General features: G+C 42.6%; 2 protein-coding genes across 53 annotated transcripts in view; one reads left to right on the forward strand and one right to left on the reverse strand.

The window, feature by feature from the left end:
• The first annotated feature begins 3,696 nt into the window (after nucleotides 1–3,696).
• Nucleotides 3,697–10,030, forward strand: si:dkey-174n20.1 (uncharacterized protein LOC796174 homolog). 4 transcript variants are annotated; one of them, XM_021606623.2, is made up of 4 exons: nucleotides 3,697–3,805; nucleotides 5,743–5,985; nucleotides 6,310–6,612; nucleotides 9,162–10,030. In XM_021606623.2, the coding sequence occupies exons 2-4, from the start codon at nucleotides 5,787–5,789 to the stop codon at nucleotides 9,419–9,421; spliced, it is 762 nt and encodes a 253-aa protein (XP_021462298.1). In that variant the 5' UTR covers nucleotides 3,697–3,805; nucleotides 5,743–5,786; the 3' UTR covers nucleotides 9,422–10,030. The 4 variants fall into 4 exon arrangements, with proteins under 4 accessions (XP_021462298.1, XP_036836087.1, XP_021462296.1 ...); XM_036980192.1 differs by lacking the exon at nucleotides 3,697–3,805 and adding an exon at nucleotides 4,404–4,550; XM_021606621.2 differs by lacking the exon at nucleotides 3,697–3,805 and adding an exon at nucleotides 4,602–5,034.
• A 1,917-nt stretch (nucleotides 10,031–11,947) lies between these two features.
• The window catches only part of LOC110526035 (calcium/calmodulin-dependent protein kinase type II subunit beta), an 87,111-nt gene continuing 79,963 nt past the window's right edge, over nucleotides 11,948–19,095 (reverse strand). For 32 of the 49 annotated variants that reach the window (XM_036980203.1, XM_036980194.1, XM_036980209.1 and 29 more), the window contains 6 exons: nucleotides 18,901–19,047; nucleotides 18,142–18,321; nucleotides 16,942–17,017; nucleotides 16,702–16,796; nucleotides 16,202–16,435; nucleotides 11,948–16,063 (listed from right to left, as the gene is read on the reverse strand). In XM_036980203.1, the coding sequence (XP_036836098.1) occupies nucleotides 16,203–16,435; nucleotides 16,702–16,796; nucleotides 16,942–17,017; nucleotides 18,142–18,321; nucleotides 18,901–19,047 (731 nt within the window). In that variant the 3' untranslated portion in view covers nucleotides 11,948–16,063; nucleotide 16,202. The remainder of the gene's footprint in view (nucleotides 16,064–16,201; nucleotides 16,436–16,701; nucleotides 16,797–16,941; nucleotides 17,018–18,141; nucleotides 18,322–18,900; nucleotides 19,048–19,095) is intronic. The other 17 variants (XM_036980244.1, XM_036980241.1, XM_036980239.1 and 14 more) reach the window with 1 other exon arrangement.

Consider the following 19,095-nt stretch of genomic DNA (forward strand, 5'->3'; position numbering starts at 1 on the left):
CTATGTATTTATACCTGCATTTTCTGTTTGTCTGTTGCCAGTTTGTCTTGTCTTGTTCAGGACGTACCAGCGTGTATTCCGTTTTTTTTCCTGTTTTCAAGTTTTGTTTCTAGTCTTCCCGGTTCTGAAATTTCTGCCTGTCCTGATCCTGAGCCAACCTGCCATCCTGTACCTGTCTGACTCTGACCTGGTTTAGCAACCACTGCCTGCCATCGACCTGCCCTTTGCCTGGGGAAAAATACATTTTTGAGATTTTAACTCTCTGCCTCCTGTGTCTGCATCTGGGTCTTATCCTGAGTTGTGATACAAACTGTTAGGGCCTACATAAAGCTTTCACAACAGCCGAGGTATCTTTTCAGCACCATGGAATGAATCCTTACCACTGCTACAACTGGCTATCAGCGGAGCCTTATCTGGCAGCGAAACAGTTCATTCAGCCTCATTTACTCATAGCTGATATGGCTGACTTGCTTAAATAAATGTGGTTTCTACTGACAATTGAGATGTACAAACGATGGCATAAGAGGACGACGAGCAGATAAGAGGCAATCCGTAGTTTTGATTAAGACATTAATGAGCGAGCTAGGACGGGCGTAGTCAATTTAACTATTTGTTCAGCACTTTTGAAATGTACAGCGACAGAATTCCGAACTTGGGCCGTTCTTACAGTATTCTCCCTGTACATCATGTCAGAACCGTAGGATAAATAAATGGGGAAAGGGACCAAATTATTATGGTGAGGCACATGGGCTACTAACAGCTTACTACACAACATACACAGGGTATTACTTTCTTAGCTACAGACAGTATACATATCTCCCTGGCATATTACATAATTTATGCAGCAGCATACAATACATTTTTTGGACTCACCTTGTTGCGCTGTGTTCAGATATCCCTCTAGTGGTGTGGGGGCTGTGCTTTGGCAAAGTGGGTGGGGTTATATCCTTCCTGTTTGGCCCTGTCCGGGGGTGACCTCGGATGGGGCCACAGTGTCTCCTGACCCCTCCTGTCTCAGCCTCCAGTATTTATGCTGCAGTAGTTTATGTGTCGGGGGGCTAGGGTCAGTTTGTTATATCTGGAGTACTTCTCCTGTCCTATTCGGTGTCCTGTGTGAATCTAAGTGTGCGTTCTCTAATTCTCTCCTTCTCTCTTTCTTTCTCTCTCTCGGAGGACCTGAGCCCTAGGACCATGCTCCAGGACTACCTGACATGATGACTCCTTGCTGTTCCCAGTCCACCTGGCCGTGCTGCTGCTCCAGTTTCAACTGTTCTGCCTTATTATTATTCGACCATGCTGGTCATTTATGAACATTTGAACATCTTGGCCATGTTCTGTTATAATCTCCACCCGGCACAGCCAGAAGAGGACTGGCCATCCCACATATGCTCTCTCTAATTCTCTCTTTCTTTCTCTCTCTCGGAGGACCTGAGCCCTAGGACCATGCCCCAGGAATACCTGACATGATGACTCCTTGCTGTCCCCAGTCCACCTGACCGTGCTGCTGCTCCAGTTTAAACTGTTCTGCCTTATTATTATTCGACCATGCTGGTGATTTATGAACATTTGAACATCTTGGCCATGTTCTGTTATAATCTCCACCCGGCACAGCCAGAGGAGGACTGGCCACCCAACATGGCCTGGTTCCCCTCTAGGTTTCTTCCTAGGTTTTGGCCTTTCTAGGGAGTTTTTCCTAGCCACCGTGCTTCTACACCTGCATTGCTTGCTGTTTGGGGTTTTAGGCTGGGTTTCTGTACAGCACTTTGAGATATCAGCTGATGTACGAAGGGCTATATAAATACATTTGATTTGATTTGATTCACTTGAACAGCAAGGTGGCGCGGCGGTCCTTTGTGAGCAAATTTTGTCATCAAAGTCTCTGGATTTATGGTGCTTTCAAGACAACTGGGGGAAAAAACAAGGTTGAATCATGATGACGTCAGTGATCTATTATTATTATCTATAATTTCTCATCATATGATAAGGATTGAAAAGTATTTGCCAGAAGGTTGTTGACTTGATTCATGATAATGACTGCTAGTGTAGCGTGGTTCATTCTGCGTTGTGTACTTTTAATTAGGACGCTGCCACAACTGAAGGTCTGCTAGTTGAATTATTTTTATTTGTCCTGCACACGAAGCGACAACACACATTATGTTAACCCTTGGTTAACTAGCTCTCAGGCACCTTGCTAGCTGAAGGTCAGGCAAAAGAGATAACCCGCAATGGACCAAACCAAAATATACAAAACTTTTACAATCACATGTATGTACAATATTGATATGAAAAAGTGTTTGTACACCAAAGAAAAACATTAGCTATGCAGCTGTAATTAAATTTTTAAAAATACACTGAATTATTATCAAATTATTAACATCTCCTGGCCTATTTGAATTGGTCCTTGTGTGCAACTTGGTGCATCATCTAGGGGAACAACATCACACTGCTACACTAGCTTAGATTTTGAAAGTATGACGTTGACATGAGTCCAATCAAAGTTACTGTAGCTATAACTTGATTTGACGTAATTTTATCTATGGCCAATGACCTTGAGCCTTCTTGGATGGAAACTTTTAATGTAGCTCTATGGCAGCACCCAAGGGGCTTCAATTCTCAAGCTCTACCTTTAGACTTTTCTGTGACGTAGTGTCCCTCCCTATGAGTGACAGAATACGGAGCCAAAGTAGAGAACATTACCAGCCCCTAAGCTCTGTATTTTCCACTGGCTGCCCCATCACCACAGAAAGTACTGAGCTAGGCTTAAACACCTGCATTTTTTGGAGCTGCCTTACTCAAGCAAGAAAAAAAGAGACTAAGTTTGTATGCGGCTTTATTATTTCAATGATTATTATTTTTAAATTACTTTGGTTTGCAAACTGCTCTGCCCCACCTGCACTGAATGACGGGTCACCACTGGTCATATGTGACACAGCTCACTTGCCAGCAACACAATCTCACACTCAATTTGTGCAAATATGTACAAAGTTTTTCAGCAGATTTAGTTTGTTTTTGTGTTGATTAATTTATGTGAAAATCATCAAGTATTAGGCGAAAACAAGCATATAAGTCAGTATTGGCATTAATAAATAAAAAACAATGTAAGGCTACTGGTTATATTATAATTATTTCAGTGACAACATGGTTGATTAACAATATTGGGTTGTTAACACATTTGTTTTTTCATATAAATAAATGTGGGACACACAAAAAACGGCAGTGTAGAAAACCATTGCCCATCATGCATAGCTAAAATAACTTTTTTAAATTCTGAAGTTTCCCCCCCCCATTTATTTTCCTGTGAATTGAAGTCACACAAAAATGTATTTTCCTATGAATTAAGCCACACAAAAACTGCTGAAATACATTTTGTACATATTTGCACGAATTGAGTTTGAGATTGTGTTGCAATCAGCCGTTGTTTCAGCAATTTGCGACCTATAGGCAATTTCTTAATTTAACATGTTAAATTACCAGAGATTCTCATGTGGCCCGTTATATACGACTAACTGTATTAGTGGGCTATAGTATGCTAGAGGTAGTTTGAAGAGACTTGCACTTTCTCTTAGAGCTATTTTTGTAGCCTACCTTTGGGAAGAGATCAATATATTTTACCTTTATTTAACTAGTCAAGTCAATTAAGAACAAATTCTTATTTTCAATGACAGCCTAAAACGGCCTAGGAACAGCCTTGTTCAGGGGCAGAAAGACAGATTTTTACCTTGGCAGCTCGGGGATTCGATTTTGCAACCTTTCGGTTACAAGTCCAACGCCCTAACCACTAGACTGCCTGCCACCCCAAATATAGGTGAGCAATGTTTATTTCTAGGCAATGTAGTAGCCTAAACTATACTTTAATCATATTTAGGAAGTACATTTCCTCGGAATGATAACTTCCCGGTGCTTCTCGGCTCATGCAGATGCGCATCTGATATCGCAGTTAAGGCTACTGAATTTGAAGCAGCAAGAATGATGACCGTGACATTTGCTACGTTTTGCATATAGGATATAGCCTACATTTTAGGAGAACGATTTACAGGCAGAGACAAATAAATGGGTAATCCATATTTAGGGTATTGAAAATGAAAAGGCGCATAGGCGAGTTGTGCCTTTTCAAAAAGGATAAAAAAATATTTATTGCACCGCGACTCACGTTGGTTGAGCACCCTTCACTTCATTCCATTATCAAATATGCATTTACAGACACTGTAGTAAACTACAGTCTAACCATGTTTAAATTAATTTCATGTTTAATTGAACTGCCACGTAATTCTCCAAACATGTAGACAGTCTACTATTTTTCATTGCGACCACTCATAGACACGCTTAAACTCGCACACCAAACTAGTGTGAACAATGCGAAACATGTGCTTTTAATAGAATAGGTAGGCTAACGCATACAAAGGAGAAAGACGACCGTTTCCAAATAATCTGTGGGACAACAACAATATTTGAATCCCCAAATCGTCTGTTTGACAGCGCGCCGCAAAGAAAAATGCCGATCACGCCCCATTGATCTTTGTCTGCAACCCACAGGAATCCAGCCCTGTCTAGTAGGTAGCGCCGTCCAAGATGCCATAGAGAACAAATTGTGGCGTAACTGAACTGCGGAATGTTTCCACGCATGCGCATTTACACATTGTATGTGAGCTAGCAGGCTAGCAACTGGTTATCAATATATTTTGAAATACGTTATTGGAGCAGTTTTTCCTTTTATTGTTTGATAGGGAAATTTGAATTCGTTATGATCTGTCACTAAGACGAATCGTGTCTATGTACGCCATGGATGTATCGTGTCTGATGTCAACCAGAATGCTAACTACAGTTTACTAGCCGCTAGTTAGTTCATTCATTGACGTCATTTCAAGGAAAGCGTCCATGATTATTTTATGTGGCTAACCAGCTCGCTTACAAAAATGTATATTTTGTTCACGATTATTACTTCATTAGTTTGCTATTTGATTTTGAGATGGATGAAAATGAGGAGGTATTGCACGGACTTGAAAAGACTGGATGGGAAAACAGTTGTCATTACTGGTAAGGCAGATAGATAACTAGCCAACTAGATAGCAAATTGGCTAGCTAGTAGCCGCGCCTGCGCCGAAATTGACTCATTTTAGCTATGTAGACGTAGCGCCAATCGCACATAGCGTAGCGACAATCATAGTAGTAAGTCTGTTAGCTCAGAGGTTTTCAAGCTTTTCTTGCCCAGGGACCGCCACCCAGTCGAACCGGCGACCCCCATTAGCAAAACAATTGAAATCATGTCTTTTCATCAGGTAAATGATGATGGCTATTAGAAGTAAAACATTTTACAATTAATAGATTTGGTACAGTTTCGTTAATGTGACCACATTGGAGGACAGTTTATTATAATGTCTGGAACGGAGCTAATGAAATGTCATCCATGTGTTTCCTATACTTGCTACCGTTCCAAATATTCTGCTCCAGCCATTACCACGAGCTTGTGTGCTATCTAGTGTAAACCCTCTCAGAGGGAGGATTAATGTATTTATTTAAAGTCACTGAGTGCTGTTAGCAACCTTACCCCCCCCCCTTATTCAGATGTTTAATTGATGATATCCTCTTATTTCACATTAATATATTATCACTTTTTAGTTTTTTTAGACTGTTTGTAGTCTATTTCACATCATTTGCTGTACATTAGAGCTACATCATTGGACATAATGGCTTTGTAATAATAATCATCCATTGTCTCCCTCCCTCCCTACCTGTCTCTTTTAGGTGGCAATGCTGGCATCGGCAAAGAGACGGCGGTTGCCTTGGCGATGCGAGGTGCCCGTGTCATCATAGCTTGCCGTGACGTGGACAAGGCTGAAAAGGCGGTGAGGGAGATCAAGATCAGGGGTCACAACGTTAACGTCCATCACATGGAGTTGGATTTGGCCAACATGCGCTCCATACAAGACTTCTGTAAGACCTTCCTTCAGAGAGAGAAGAGGTTGGACATCCTCATCAACAACGCAGGTGAGAGAGAGAGGAGTCTGTGGCACCCTCATAAAGAAGCCCTTAGACCACAGGTGTCAAACTCGTTCCACGAAGGGCCGAGTGGCTGCGGGTTTTCGCTCCTCCCTTGTACTTAATTGATGAATTAGTTCACTAATTAGTAAGGAACTCCCCTCACCTGGTTGTCTAGGTTTTAATTGAAGGAAAAACCAAACAACTGCAGACACTAGGCCCTCCATGGAATGAGTTTGACACACCTGCCTTAGACTCTTTGGCATTCAGAGCAGAGGTAGTAAACTCAAACATTTAGCAATCTCGCTAGCTAACCTCCCCCTCCACTCACAGCCATGCCCAGCGTGCTGGACTGGACGGAGGACAACTTCAGCATGTGTTTCGGTGTGAACCACCTCGGCCACTTCCTGTTGACCAACCTACTGTTGGGCCGCCTGAAGGATTCGGCCCCCAGCCGCGTGGTCACGCTCACCTGCTCCAACTACAAGTACCAGAAGTTAGACTTCCAGGACCTCAACTATAACCTGCTGCCCTTCTTCACCTACTGCCGTAGCAAGCTGGCCAACATCTACTTCAGCCAGGAGCTGGGTAGAATGATGGAGGGCAAAGGAGTGACGACATACGCTGTGCACCCTGGTGAGGCTTGAAGCACTACTGTAAACATAGATCAAATTTGTAACACTGATACAATGATAGATTATGACTATATAAAATAATCTAATGGCCAAGAAGACAGAGAGGAAAGGGGTGACCACCTACGCTGTGCACCCTGGTGAGGCTTGATGCACTAGTGTCTGTATCAGTGTTTCCGATGTATTAATTTAGCTGTGGTCCTGCGCCATGGCAAAATCATTGCTGCCACTGCAAAAACATAGTATTTCTACGAAACATACTTTCAATACAGTTTTGTTATGCACATTCACTTTTCCTCTGTACAGACAGTGCATTCGAAAAGTATTCAGACCCCTTGACTTTTTCCACATTTCGTTACGTTACAGCCTTACCTAAAATTTATTAAATACAAAATGTTCCTCATCAATCTACACACAATACCCCATAATGACAGCAAAAACAGTTTTTTGTAAATGTTTGCAAATGTATTAAAAATAAACAACAGAAATAACTTATTTACATAAGTATTCAGACTCTTTGCTATGAGACTCAAAATTGGGCTTAGGTGCATCGTGTTTCCTTAGATGTTTCTACAACTTGATTGGAATCCACCTGTGGTATGTTCAATTGATTGGACATGTTTTGGAAAGGGACACACCTGTCTATATAAGGTCCCACAGTTGACAGTGCATGTCAGAGCAAAAACCAAGCCATGAGGTCAAAGGAATTGTCCGTACTACTCCAAGACAGGATTGTGTCGAGGCACAGATCTGGGGAAGGATACCAAAAACTTTCTGCAGCATGGCCTCCATCGTTCTTAAATGGAAGAAGTTGGAAACCACCAATACTCTTCCTAGAGCTGGCTACCCGGCCAAACTGAGCAATCGGGGGAGAAGGGCCTTGGTCAGGGAGGTGACCAAGAACCCGATGGTTACTCTGACAGAGCTTCAGAGTTCCTCTGTGGAGATTAGAGAGCATTCCAGAAGGACAGCCATCTCTGCAGCACTTCAAAAATCAGGCCGTTATGGTAGAGGGGCCAGACGGAAGACCCTCCTCAGTAAAAGGCACGACATCCCGCTTGGAGTTTGCCAAAAGGCACCTAAAGGACTCTCATACCATTAGAAACAAGATTCTTTGGTTTGAACTCTTTGGCCTGAATGCCAAGCGTTACGTCTGGAGGAAACCTGGCACCATCCCTATGGTGAAGCATGGTGGTGGCAGCATCATGCTGTGGGGATGTTTTTCAGCGGCAGGGACTGGGACAGGTGAACAATGAACAAAGCAAGTAGAGAGAGATCCTTGATTTAAAAAAAAAAACCTGCTCCAAAGTGATCAGGACCTCAGACTGGGCCGAAGGTTCACCTTCTAACAGGACAATGACCCTAAGCACACATCCAAGATAACACAGGAGTGGCTTCGGGACAAGTCTCTGAATGTCCTTGAATGGCCCAGCCAGAGCCCGGACTTGAACCCGATCGAACATCTCTGGAGAGACCTGAAAATAGCTGTGCAGCAACACTCCCCATCCAACCTGTATTGTGTGTAGATTGGTGAGGAGAGAGAACAATTTCATCCATTCTAGAATAAGGCTGTAACGTAGCAAAATATGGAAAAAGTCAAGGGGTCTGAATACTTTCCAAATGCACTGTAGATCATCTGTCCTGGTATAACATCGTTCTGCAGGTTATATAGTCTGGGTATTACGCCGTTCTCGATACTGGTCTCTAGTCACTGGAGAGACAGGCTGAGCGTGCCAGTCACTGTTACGGAATACGTGTTAGGAACTTTGTCATTCCTCATCCTCACCCCTCAATTAGGAAAGTCTCAGCCTTTTGGGGCGGCAGGTAGCCTAGTGGTTAGAGCGTTGGACTAGTAACCGAAAGGTTGCAAGATTGAATCCCTGAGCTGACAAGGTAAAAATATGTTGTTCTGCCCCTGAACAAGGCAGTTAACCCACTATTCCTAGGCTGTCATTTAAAATAAGAGTTTGTTCTTAAATTACTTGCCTAGTTAAATAAAGGTAAAACTTTTTTTTTAACCTGCCTGCACTAGTCAACCCTCTCCCCTAGTCAGCTAACTTTTTAGAGAAAATGTTTCTGTTTTAAAGCTAATTTCCTGCAATTCTACACATTTTGCCATGGGAGAAAAATGTGCAGTTTTATAGCTAATTTAGTGTAATTCAAAAAAAAAAAATCCCATTGCTTATGACATGTTCATATGCTATCTGGTGAGGGGGCCCAAGCTTTAGGGGGTAGTCTCAGCTTTCTGTAAGTATACATATTTCTCAAGTCTTCATTTTGAGGAAATACCACCACTTTACAAACGGAGTAGCCTATGTAATTTAGTTGATGCGCTGGCAGAACGGAACGGAGCACGCCATTTGCGATGAATACATGAAGTAGCTTATAGGCCTACTCATGGAAAGTTTTTGTCGGACAATCGTTTTACTGCGAAATTATAAATGACTATGAGCGATAATATCATATTTACTGGATAACCCCCATTTTGGGGCACAGAATCAGTGTGTGTGAATTATTTTATGCATCACACTTACATGTCCCTCCGTTTTCCAGGCTATGTTCAGAGCAGTTGGACAGGTCACTACTCCATCCTGTTCCGTATGCTGGTGCAGGTGATCATGTTCATGTTTTTCGTGCCGTGTGAGATGGGCGCTCAGACCGTGGTCTACTGCGCCGTGTCGGACGAGGCTGCCAAGCACAGTGGGGGATACTTCACCGACTGCCAGCCCGCCACGCTGAGACCTTTCGCCAGAGACGCCGGTGTGGCCAAAAAACTGTGGGAGGCCAGCGAGAGGCTGGTCAAACTGGCCTGAGAAAGGATGAAGGCTTCGTAAGGCTTGTAGATGTTTTTAGCCTGGAATACTCACTGAATATCACTCTGTTTTACTATAGTTTTTTAAAAACACAAACAATGGTTAAGGGGTATGATATTCAGTTTTGGATTTCCAGTCCAGGAGTGTTTTTCCAGGTTTGTTGAAATATTAATGACTCAAATAACAAAAATACATTTCCTCACACTGTTGGCTTGCGATGTTTCACTGTCATGATGAATAAAAGTTACTGACTGTTAATGTGTTAATGTGTTAATGTGTCAAAGCATTAAGAAGGTCAGTAGACCAACATGTTAACGATCAAATTATACTATGACGCTTTGCAAGAGAGAAATGTGTGGGGAAATGATTTGGGTCAAACTAGCCTGAAATTACTTTTATTGTTTTTGTTATTGTTTTTTCTAACCATTGAATTGTCTTCAGGGGACCTTATTGTGAAATATGTCTGTGTTTATTTTTTATGAATGGGGAAAGCATTGTTTAACATTTTTATGGTTAGCCTTTTTATTGCTGTCCTGAAACACTTGAATGGTGATGTGAAACATGGCTGCTTTTTCTTCTGTTGCAATAAAATCTGTGGCAATAAAATCCTGTCTGATGTCTTATTAGTCAAAGGATACTTTGTATGTTTTTTTTTCAATTAGAGTGTACAGAGAACGTGGTGTTGTTTAGTAGAGCACATTTCAGAACACTCGGTAGGGGAAGCATGCAGCTGGTATCCTCAGAGAAACAGATCGGTGGGAATTTGAGGTGCTTCACCAGTTCCTGAAAGAGGAAGATGAGGCCAGACTGGCTGCACTGAGGGAGAAGGAGGCGGGAAAGATGATCGCCAGAGAGATACAGAAATGATCTCAAAACATCACTGCACTGGAGCAGAAACTCTCCAAAAATAGAAGCTCATTTCTCACAGACTAAGAACACACCCAGACAAGCTACAGTGCACACTGCCGAATCCACAGCTGGTCTTAGGAGCGGTGATAGCTGTGGCCAAACACCTGGGTAACCTGCAGTTCTGAGTCTGGGAGAAGATGCAAGGGATAGTTCCAATACACTCCTCTGATTCTGGACCCCAACACTGCTGAATGTAGGCTATATCTGTCTGATGGTCTGACCAGGGTGAGAAATTTAGGCAAAAGGCAGCATTTCCCTGACAACCCATAGAGGAACTGGGCTCTGAGGGGTTCAGCTCAGGAAAGACAGCTGGGAGGTGGAGGTCGGGGACCACCCTGACGGGGTGATGTATGTAGCCAGAGAGACAGTCAACAGGATGATGGAGTTATATGTAGGCCTAAAGTATGGAGTCTGGGCTTTACGGCTGAAGAGCTGTGAGTATTGGGCAGGCGGTAAGACCCCCCTCTAAGGAGACCCCAGAGGATCAGTGTTCAGCTGAACTATGACAGCGGGGAGGTGTCCTACAAACCCAAAGACATGACCCAGATCTACACATCTAGACGCGTTTACTGATAAACGGTTCCCATACTTCTCTATAGGAAAGCCCGGTGATACTATCTACCCTGATATACAGATCTGACAATCAGAGGTGTCTCTGACGGCGATGTAGTCCCGATGAGGTGTGTGTGATAAATATTGTTTTGGTTTGTAATGAATATTTTTTTCTGTTTTGGTAATACACACTAAGAACTGTTTATTTATGCGTAGTGAATCATAGAGTAATGCTTTTAGGGTTGGGTTGCGTTTCCGTCATCGACACGTAACTGTTCTGGCTCATAATGATGGCCGGAATAGATCAAAAGGAATGGCATCAAACGCCTGGCTACCATGTGCTGGATGTATTTCATACCATTCCACTGGTTCCGCTCCAGTCATTACCACGAGCCCGTTCTCCCCAATTAAAGGTGGCACCAACCTCCTCTGGTTTGTTATGAAGACTCATGAAAGGAATAGATGAGCTTTGTACGACAAGTCACCGGATTTCTACACACAACTCATTTGACTGAATAGGGCCTGGAGGACAAAAGCCAAGGGCATAATGTCTGTGATCAGTTCAAGTTTAACTCTCGGAGAGTAATATGACAGAGTGTGTGTTTACAGAGAGATGATGACATACGGAGGATCTGAGATTGTCTGTATTTGTAAATCATTTCTCCAGAGGTCTGTTCTGTGCCTACTGTACGATTTTATCTAATTAGTTCTTGTTATTTCAAAAATATTTTTTCTAAATAAATATTGACTTTTAAATATTGAATGAATAATATATGGGTAGTCTTATGCTTTATCTGTATATGCTTTACTAATCAATATCAAGTATGATATTCTGATTTGAATAATGTCAGATATTATTTAACATGAATCATCATCCTGTTACATCAAAATATGTATGAATCTAAAGTATAAACTGTTAGCCGGGTTACACTTGTGACATATCATAGATCATATCATATCATATTAAATGTCAACATTATATTATTGTAATATTATTTGCTAATCTCTGTATCAGATTAACCATTGAAAAACTTGTTTCTCCTCTCATCAATAAAAAGCAAAGGAGGATGTCTGATCATTAAGATGATCATTAACTTATTTTTATTTAAATTGTCATTTTATTGATAACACCTTAACACATTTCCTTAAGTTTGTGAAACACATGTAGCACATTGGGGTAGCACAATAATCAGAAGAATCAGAGAAATATAGGATAAATGTATTCTACAGAAGAAACCCAAACTGACAAAAACAAAACTAAGACCCAACTGCAGAGAAATTATTGAATAAAGTTTTTTTAAACAGAGGAACTAGGAAAAGAGTTAAATAAATACTACAGAGATACTAGCTCAGTGTTTTCAGTACAGGTGGTCTAGTCACTGGATGGATGCACTTTGTATTCCTATTGTTTAAAACGTTTCCAAAATTAACTCAACGAAACATAGTCCAGTGTGTATATTGTGCAGTATGCTGTGGCTAGGATTCAGTACGTCGCAGTGCATGCCTTTAATGCTCATTTTAACCACCAGAGAGCATCTTTGAGCCTATCTAGGCCTACTCCATGTTCTACTATATTTGATTGTTGCTGTTTGAGATTATGCATTCCCTGTAAGTAACATGTCCACTTAGTCTACAGTACCAGTGACATCAAATGCAATACTATGTTAAAAATGTACTTAAGTGGAAGTTAGGATTTCCCCCCCAAGTCCCACATGCAAGTTCAGTTGAGCAGGAGTCACTGGAAATGCTTATGGTTTGAGGTGATCCTCTCTCTGCTGTATGTATAGAAGTAAGCCACTCTGGATTGACAACACTGAGCTCCATATAAAAGCATGCTATAGAATCATCATTACATGTTCATCATCATCATCCTCCTTGTCATAATCATCAATATCAAAGTCAGCCTCTCGTCTATCTTCGTTATGTCGTCGAGACAAAAATAGTTTTATGCACTTCAAAAGCTCAGAAAATAGATTGAGAAGGTTTAGTACACCAGCGTTCAGTAGAAAATGAAAAATTAGAAGACAAATCAGGGTTAACACCAAAACTAGTGTCCTGTTGACTATCATGCAAAGAAATGCCAGCTAAGATGCTAGTTAATAGCTAATACATGCTGCTTTGTACATGCTGCTATTTCTTATTTGTTTGGAGAGGGGGAAGAGGTCCGTTCACATGTTTGGTTGGCTCAATCACTCAGGAACACTTCTAGGGACATTAGAAGAGGACCTCTACATTTAAAAAAAAATTCAACCTTTATTTAGGCAAGTCAGTTAAGAACAAATTCTTATTTACAATGACGGCCTACCGGGGAACAGTGGGTTATCTGCCTTGTTCAGGGGCAGAATGACAGATTTTTACCTTGTCAGCTCGGGGATTCAACCCACCTCTAACCACTAGGCTACCTGCCGCCCCAAATCACAATGCCACAGAGAGTAATTTAACATTTACGTGAGCTGTATATCGAGGGAAAAACTAAATAAAACATTGAAGAAAAAGCACATAACTGACCAATAAAATAAATAAATAAATAATAAAATAAATATAAACCTGAGGACTAACCAACCGGATGACCACCTCACTATTCATTGAGATGGTCAAAATTGTCAGGCCAATAATAATGAGACACTTCCAAAGGCAGCCAATCACAGGCAGGCATAACAACTATGGTGGTAGAATGGCAAAAAAACAACAACACTCACTTAGATCCAAAATGTGAAACTTCGATCCACTTCCTGGCTGACTATATGTTGCAGACACCTGACAGATCTCACAACGTCTGGATAGGTATTTAACATATCAGATAACCCCCATCCTATAATATATTATAGTAACCGGATACCCGACTGCACAGTCCACGATGTGACACGCAAACCATTTGTTGATGAAATGCAACGACTGTGATGTAGTCGGCCTGCAACATTACCAAACACTCCAGAGCTGATTTTTCTTCATATACATGGGTGTGTGAAGCCATCTCTTCCTAAAACATGTAAATCCATCTGTCCATCTCACACTGGCAAAAAAACACAATGAGTAGTAACACTAGTCAATAACATGCAATAGTAACACAAGTCAATGAAGATGATATTACAAATGTGAAAATGTAATATACATAAAAATCATAACAAAAGTAAGTTGTGGACTGAAGGTAGAGGACTGATAGGACTGCTGAAATAAAGCCTCCTCTCCTCTCCTCTCCTCTCCTCTCCTCTCCTCTCCTCTCCTCTCCTCTCCTCTAAAATCTCCATCATGTGGAAAACCAACACAGGAGCTATTCCCTTATACACACAGTCTTCTGGATACCCTGAGACCTCAGTCACATTTTCCACTCTGAAATGAGCAGCAACAACTAGAGACCACAGGACAGAGGGACTAAGTGGACGCAAAGTAAACACCCACACATTTACTTGACCTCACCACTAAAACACCTGCTACCCGCAGACTGCACAGGCCCACATCTCTCCAATCCAACAGCCTGCCCTGTTAGCTCTCCATTAAAGCCCACTAAACATATTAAACAGGCATGGAGCCCTAGGCATGGCTCTATGCAACGCAGGACCTCAGTAGTTTCCAGATTTTATATAGGTTCAGAGTGCAACTGGCTCAAGGTTGACGTGTGAGAGAAAGGACAGTTGCACCTTGGGACGCAGTAAGGATTTAAGTGTGTAAGGCTTCATCTCTGCTCACCAAAGGTTCAAAAAGCATCCCTGTACAGAAAGATGAGATGTCAGAGGTGTTATAGGTACTGTACTGTTTTAAAGAGACTGCAAAACTGTTTTAAGATGTTGAATAATAAGTAGTGAAGCTGATATGTATGGACACTATAGCATAATACTGCTCTGGTATTGTTTATTCACTTTTTCTATAGCGGCTGTAAAATTCTATAGAGGCCTCATTTGCAGTGTGTGCAGTGCAGGAGGTGCAGTGCAGTGTACCGCAATATCTAATCGAACCACCGGGAGCACTGGGGATCACAGAGCCTTCCCACACACCCACGGCCAACACCAGAGAGTAAGAGAGAACAGGTAGGTCTATCCTCTGAGATATGTTAATAATAATAATAAACACAAAAAAGGCAAAAACATGATTAGTGTGAAATACAATAAAAGCCTCTGTTACTGTTGAATCTCGTTTCGTACAGTTGATTGTGACCGGACGACGGAAGACACCAAACCAAGCCAACCCCATTTCCAGCTATTCACGTTACAAAGCTGAAAATTCAAACCAGTTGCTAAAACCGGCCACCTATGGACTAATACTCCCATGTACTTGGTTCCACACACACATACACACACGCACACACAGAAACACACACACATTTCTAACATTCACACACTCGCTTCCTCCACACCACGTCTAACACCACCCTTCTCCCAAAAGTTATTTTTCTTAAACATGAGCTTTGGTCTAGTATAATAGAATAGATTAAATACAAGAAGCTTATACAAAAACTACCAATACCATTTTGTCACTTAAAAGCCACAATAGAAAACAGCCACTGTGAATACTGAAAAACAACATGCTTCCTTAAAAAGATAGAGAAAACAAAAGATTTCCTTCAACTCTAGAAACCACTGGCATCAATCATTTGAATTATACAAATTACATATACAATTTCAATTGTGTAATAGTAATAATCATAATAATAATAGATTTTACTTAAAACTTTACATACTGTATTTCCTGTGTAGTGTTACGCAACACAAGTGAAGATTCACAAGAGGAAGAAGAGGGAACATCATGTGACATAAGACAAAGAATCAAAATGCACAATGAGGCCAAGAAAACACCCCAACACCCCCCATCATACCCCTCGAAACACTCCGTACTCACTGCCCAATATTGGCCATAGGTGAGGCAGTGGTTGGGTTGGAGGGGTTGGGGTTGGAGAAAAGGGGCAAAACGGGAATTGTACAAAGTTTGGGCTTGAGGGGGAGAAGGGGGTTGTTGTTGGAAAAAACAATAGATTGTTGTCGGATGGTTGGTTGGTTGTTGAGATGGTTGTCAGTGGATACAGTGGCGGGTGGCGATAGGTAGTCGTAAAGAAGAGATGCATGCTAGGTATCTAGTGTGGGAGGCGTCTGGCGCTGCGGACTCAGAGCCACCCGACACTGGACTTGCTCTCCCTCTATCTCTCTCCAGCAGAGCACTCTTGTTAGATGTGGCTATGGCATTCTACTCCTGAAACACAGGATACACAATTTAACAGACATTTCCATTTCACATTTTACATTTCTGAAAGCAAGTTTTCAAAACAGCGTGTCTGTACATGACTGTAAATGTGTGTACACACACATGATACAAACATGTTCTACACACCTCACTGGAGTGGCGCGGCAGGCGCACCCGAGCAGTGGAAGTGAACGTTCTGCCACTTGGACTCCCGGCGGTGCCATACCCTAGTCTCCTCTGATTGGCTGGAGCGCGGATGGCCCTGGCCATCAACAAATTGGGTGAGGCGGATGTAGGCGATGCAGGCAGCGTCCTCTCCAATCAGGTGGACGTGGGGATTCAGGATTGTGGTGTGGATAGGCTTACTGTTCTTAGACAGGACTGGAGGGAGAGAGGGAGGGAGGGAGGGAGAGAGAGAGAGAGAGAGAATGGTAAAGAAAGGGACACAGAAGGTAAAACACTAAGTCAAAATGGTGAGTTGAGAGAATAGGTTCTGTCATTCTATATCTAAAGATCAAAAGGTCCTTCAAGAAAATGAGTCCCAAACTACAGTATGATATCGCTTTCGAGTGCTCCCCCAATCCTTGATGCTGGATTAGGTGCATGTGTTCCCCCAAAAGAATATGAAGCATCTCTGCAGTTCTTACGGTTCTCAAAGTAGAATCTGTGGAAGTCCATTCCCTCCACCAGGTTGCCCAGGGCCTCAGGTTCAAAGGAGGTCAGGCCAGGATCACAGATCTTACTGGGGAGAGGAAACGCGCATTCATGTCGTACACATACAGGCACGCACGGACGCACACACACATTCTGATACAAGCTCACACTAAAAATGACTATCAATCACAAAATCCTTCTTCTAACCATCACACACACACTGATGAACTCACGCGTATGCCTCGAAGTCTCCATTGTTGACAGCCTCGATCAGCTGTTCAGTGATCTTGATGATCTCTTGTTTGCGTGCTGTAGGAGGAACACAGCATAGAGTCAGACACACACACACACACACACACACACACACACACACACACACACACACACACCAGTGGAGAGAACTAGTTGCGTGCAGTTAATGTGCACAGAATTCACCTCAGACACACAAACAGACACACAAACCAACAATCTTGATCACGCTGCAAATCCTGTATTGCAGTTTTTTTCAATCGCTTTGGTACAATTTTCAAAAGTATGTAGTCAACTTTCACAATGTTCATCAAAAAGGCAGTTGTTTCATAACTCTAAGCACATGTTCAATTTAATAAGTAAAACACACAAATTCATATAGTCTCCTTTTCACCAAACTTAAATCAGTGTTTCATCTAGAAATACATAATTCGCATTGTAACACATGTTCATATAAAGTATCTGCTTTTCACAATGCAACGCTCACATTACACTGAGAAGATATCATTATGTTGTGTTTTGGTGATGAAATCAATGTTCTCATAGTATTTTCACAGTAATCTTATATTGTGGATTAATATTTGTGTGGTGAAAGGTGTATCCAGACAAAATGAATGAACAATAAAAGGTGTTGAATATGAGACTTGCGTTACAAGTGTTACAAGTTCTGAGTTTTGTACTAAGATTTTAGAAAATGCACCACAGCGATTAAAAAAAAACTGTAACCAACACCAAAACGACAAACAAACACAACCAGTTGATAACTCTAGCATAATATCACTCTGCAGTGAATGTTAGTTGCTACATGTCACACCACACAACTCACCATTTTCACTTCCAACAAGAAAAAAAACAGCACACAGTTAGTTGTGTTTTCCTTGTTTCCCCTAGGTAGGATCCAAAGACCCTAAAGCAAATAAAGGCTTTTACAGCAAAACTCAAAACACGCTGCAAACCCACCAAAACAATCTATTCAAACCAGGAAGCCTGGAGGCCCCTTTTACCCAACTGAGCTCGGCAAGAGGCCAGCCTCGCCTGATATATAATGCTAGAGAAACCCTCGTTAGGGCTTTGGAGAGCTTACCAAACACGAGTGGTGTCACAACATGCACGATACTATACTGTGAGTACAGCCTTCTGATTGGCTGATTACTCTGGGGTCAGGAGTCATGTCCAGTACTCACTCTGAGAGGTGAGGGAGAGGCTGGAGGGGGACATGGAGGGAGGGGAGGTGGGGTGTGATGAGGGGGGGGTGGGCCTGGGGGCTGGTGCCACCTCTACCTCGGGGGGCGCAGGTTTGACGGGGGGAGGGGCTGGGGCAGGCGACCGGCGAACATTGCTCACTAGGTCTGAAAGACGAGACACTGGTCGCAGGGACAGAGGGATAGAGAAAGAGAGAGAGAGAGAGAGAGACAGAGAGAGAGAAAGAGAGAGAGAGAGAGAGGGAGGGGGAGAGAGAGAGAGAGATAGAGAGAGACAGAGAGACAGAGAGAGAGCGACAAAGAGACAGAGAGAGAGACAGAGACAGAGACAGAGACAGAGAGAGAGAGAGAGAGAGAGAGAGGGGGAGAGAGAGAGAGGGAGGGGGAGAGAGAGAGAGGGAGGGGGAGAGAGAGAGAGGGAGGGGGAGAGAGAGAGAGAGAGAGAGAGAGGGAGAGAGAGAGATAGAGAGAGGGAGGGGAGAGAGAGAAAGAGAGAGAGAGACAGAGAGAGATTTGTAGGGGTAGAAAAGATAACAAAATTAAATGACGGTGAAATAAACATTTTTATTTTCAAGTATAAACAGAAAAGGGACATGTTCTTAGAAGGAAGAATATGAAACATATGAAACATATTCATGAAGACCTCTCAAAACACAGATCCTTCACTTATGAGTGAATAGGGTTCCATTTCTGATGCGGCCCTGTTTGTCTAAATACTCTGGTCCTGCTATAGTCACTTACGCTGCATGGGGGTGTGAGCCATGGGTGGGGAGGCGACGACAGAGGGGTTGGCTGGAGGGGGTGGAGGTGTGCTGGTGGCCCCTTCCCCGTCAGACATGGGCCCTGATGCCTTGCGTACAACACCAAACAGGTCTGACAGCTTGGTGGCTGGACGGACGGACGGACGGGGGGGTGTGGGGGGGGGGGGGGGGGGGG

This window comes from Oncorhynchus mykiss, chromosome 6 (assembly GCF_013265735.2).
Source record: "Oncorhynchus mykiss isolate Arlee chromosome 6, USDA_OmykA_1.1, whole genome shotgun sequence".
Classification (NCBI taxonomy): Eukaryota; Metazoa; Chordata; class Actinopteri; order Salmoniformes; family Salmonidae; genus Oncorhynchus; species Oncorhynchus mykiss.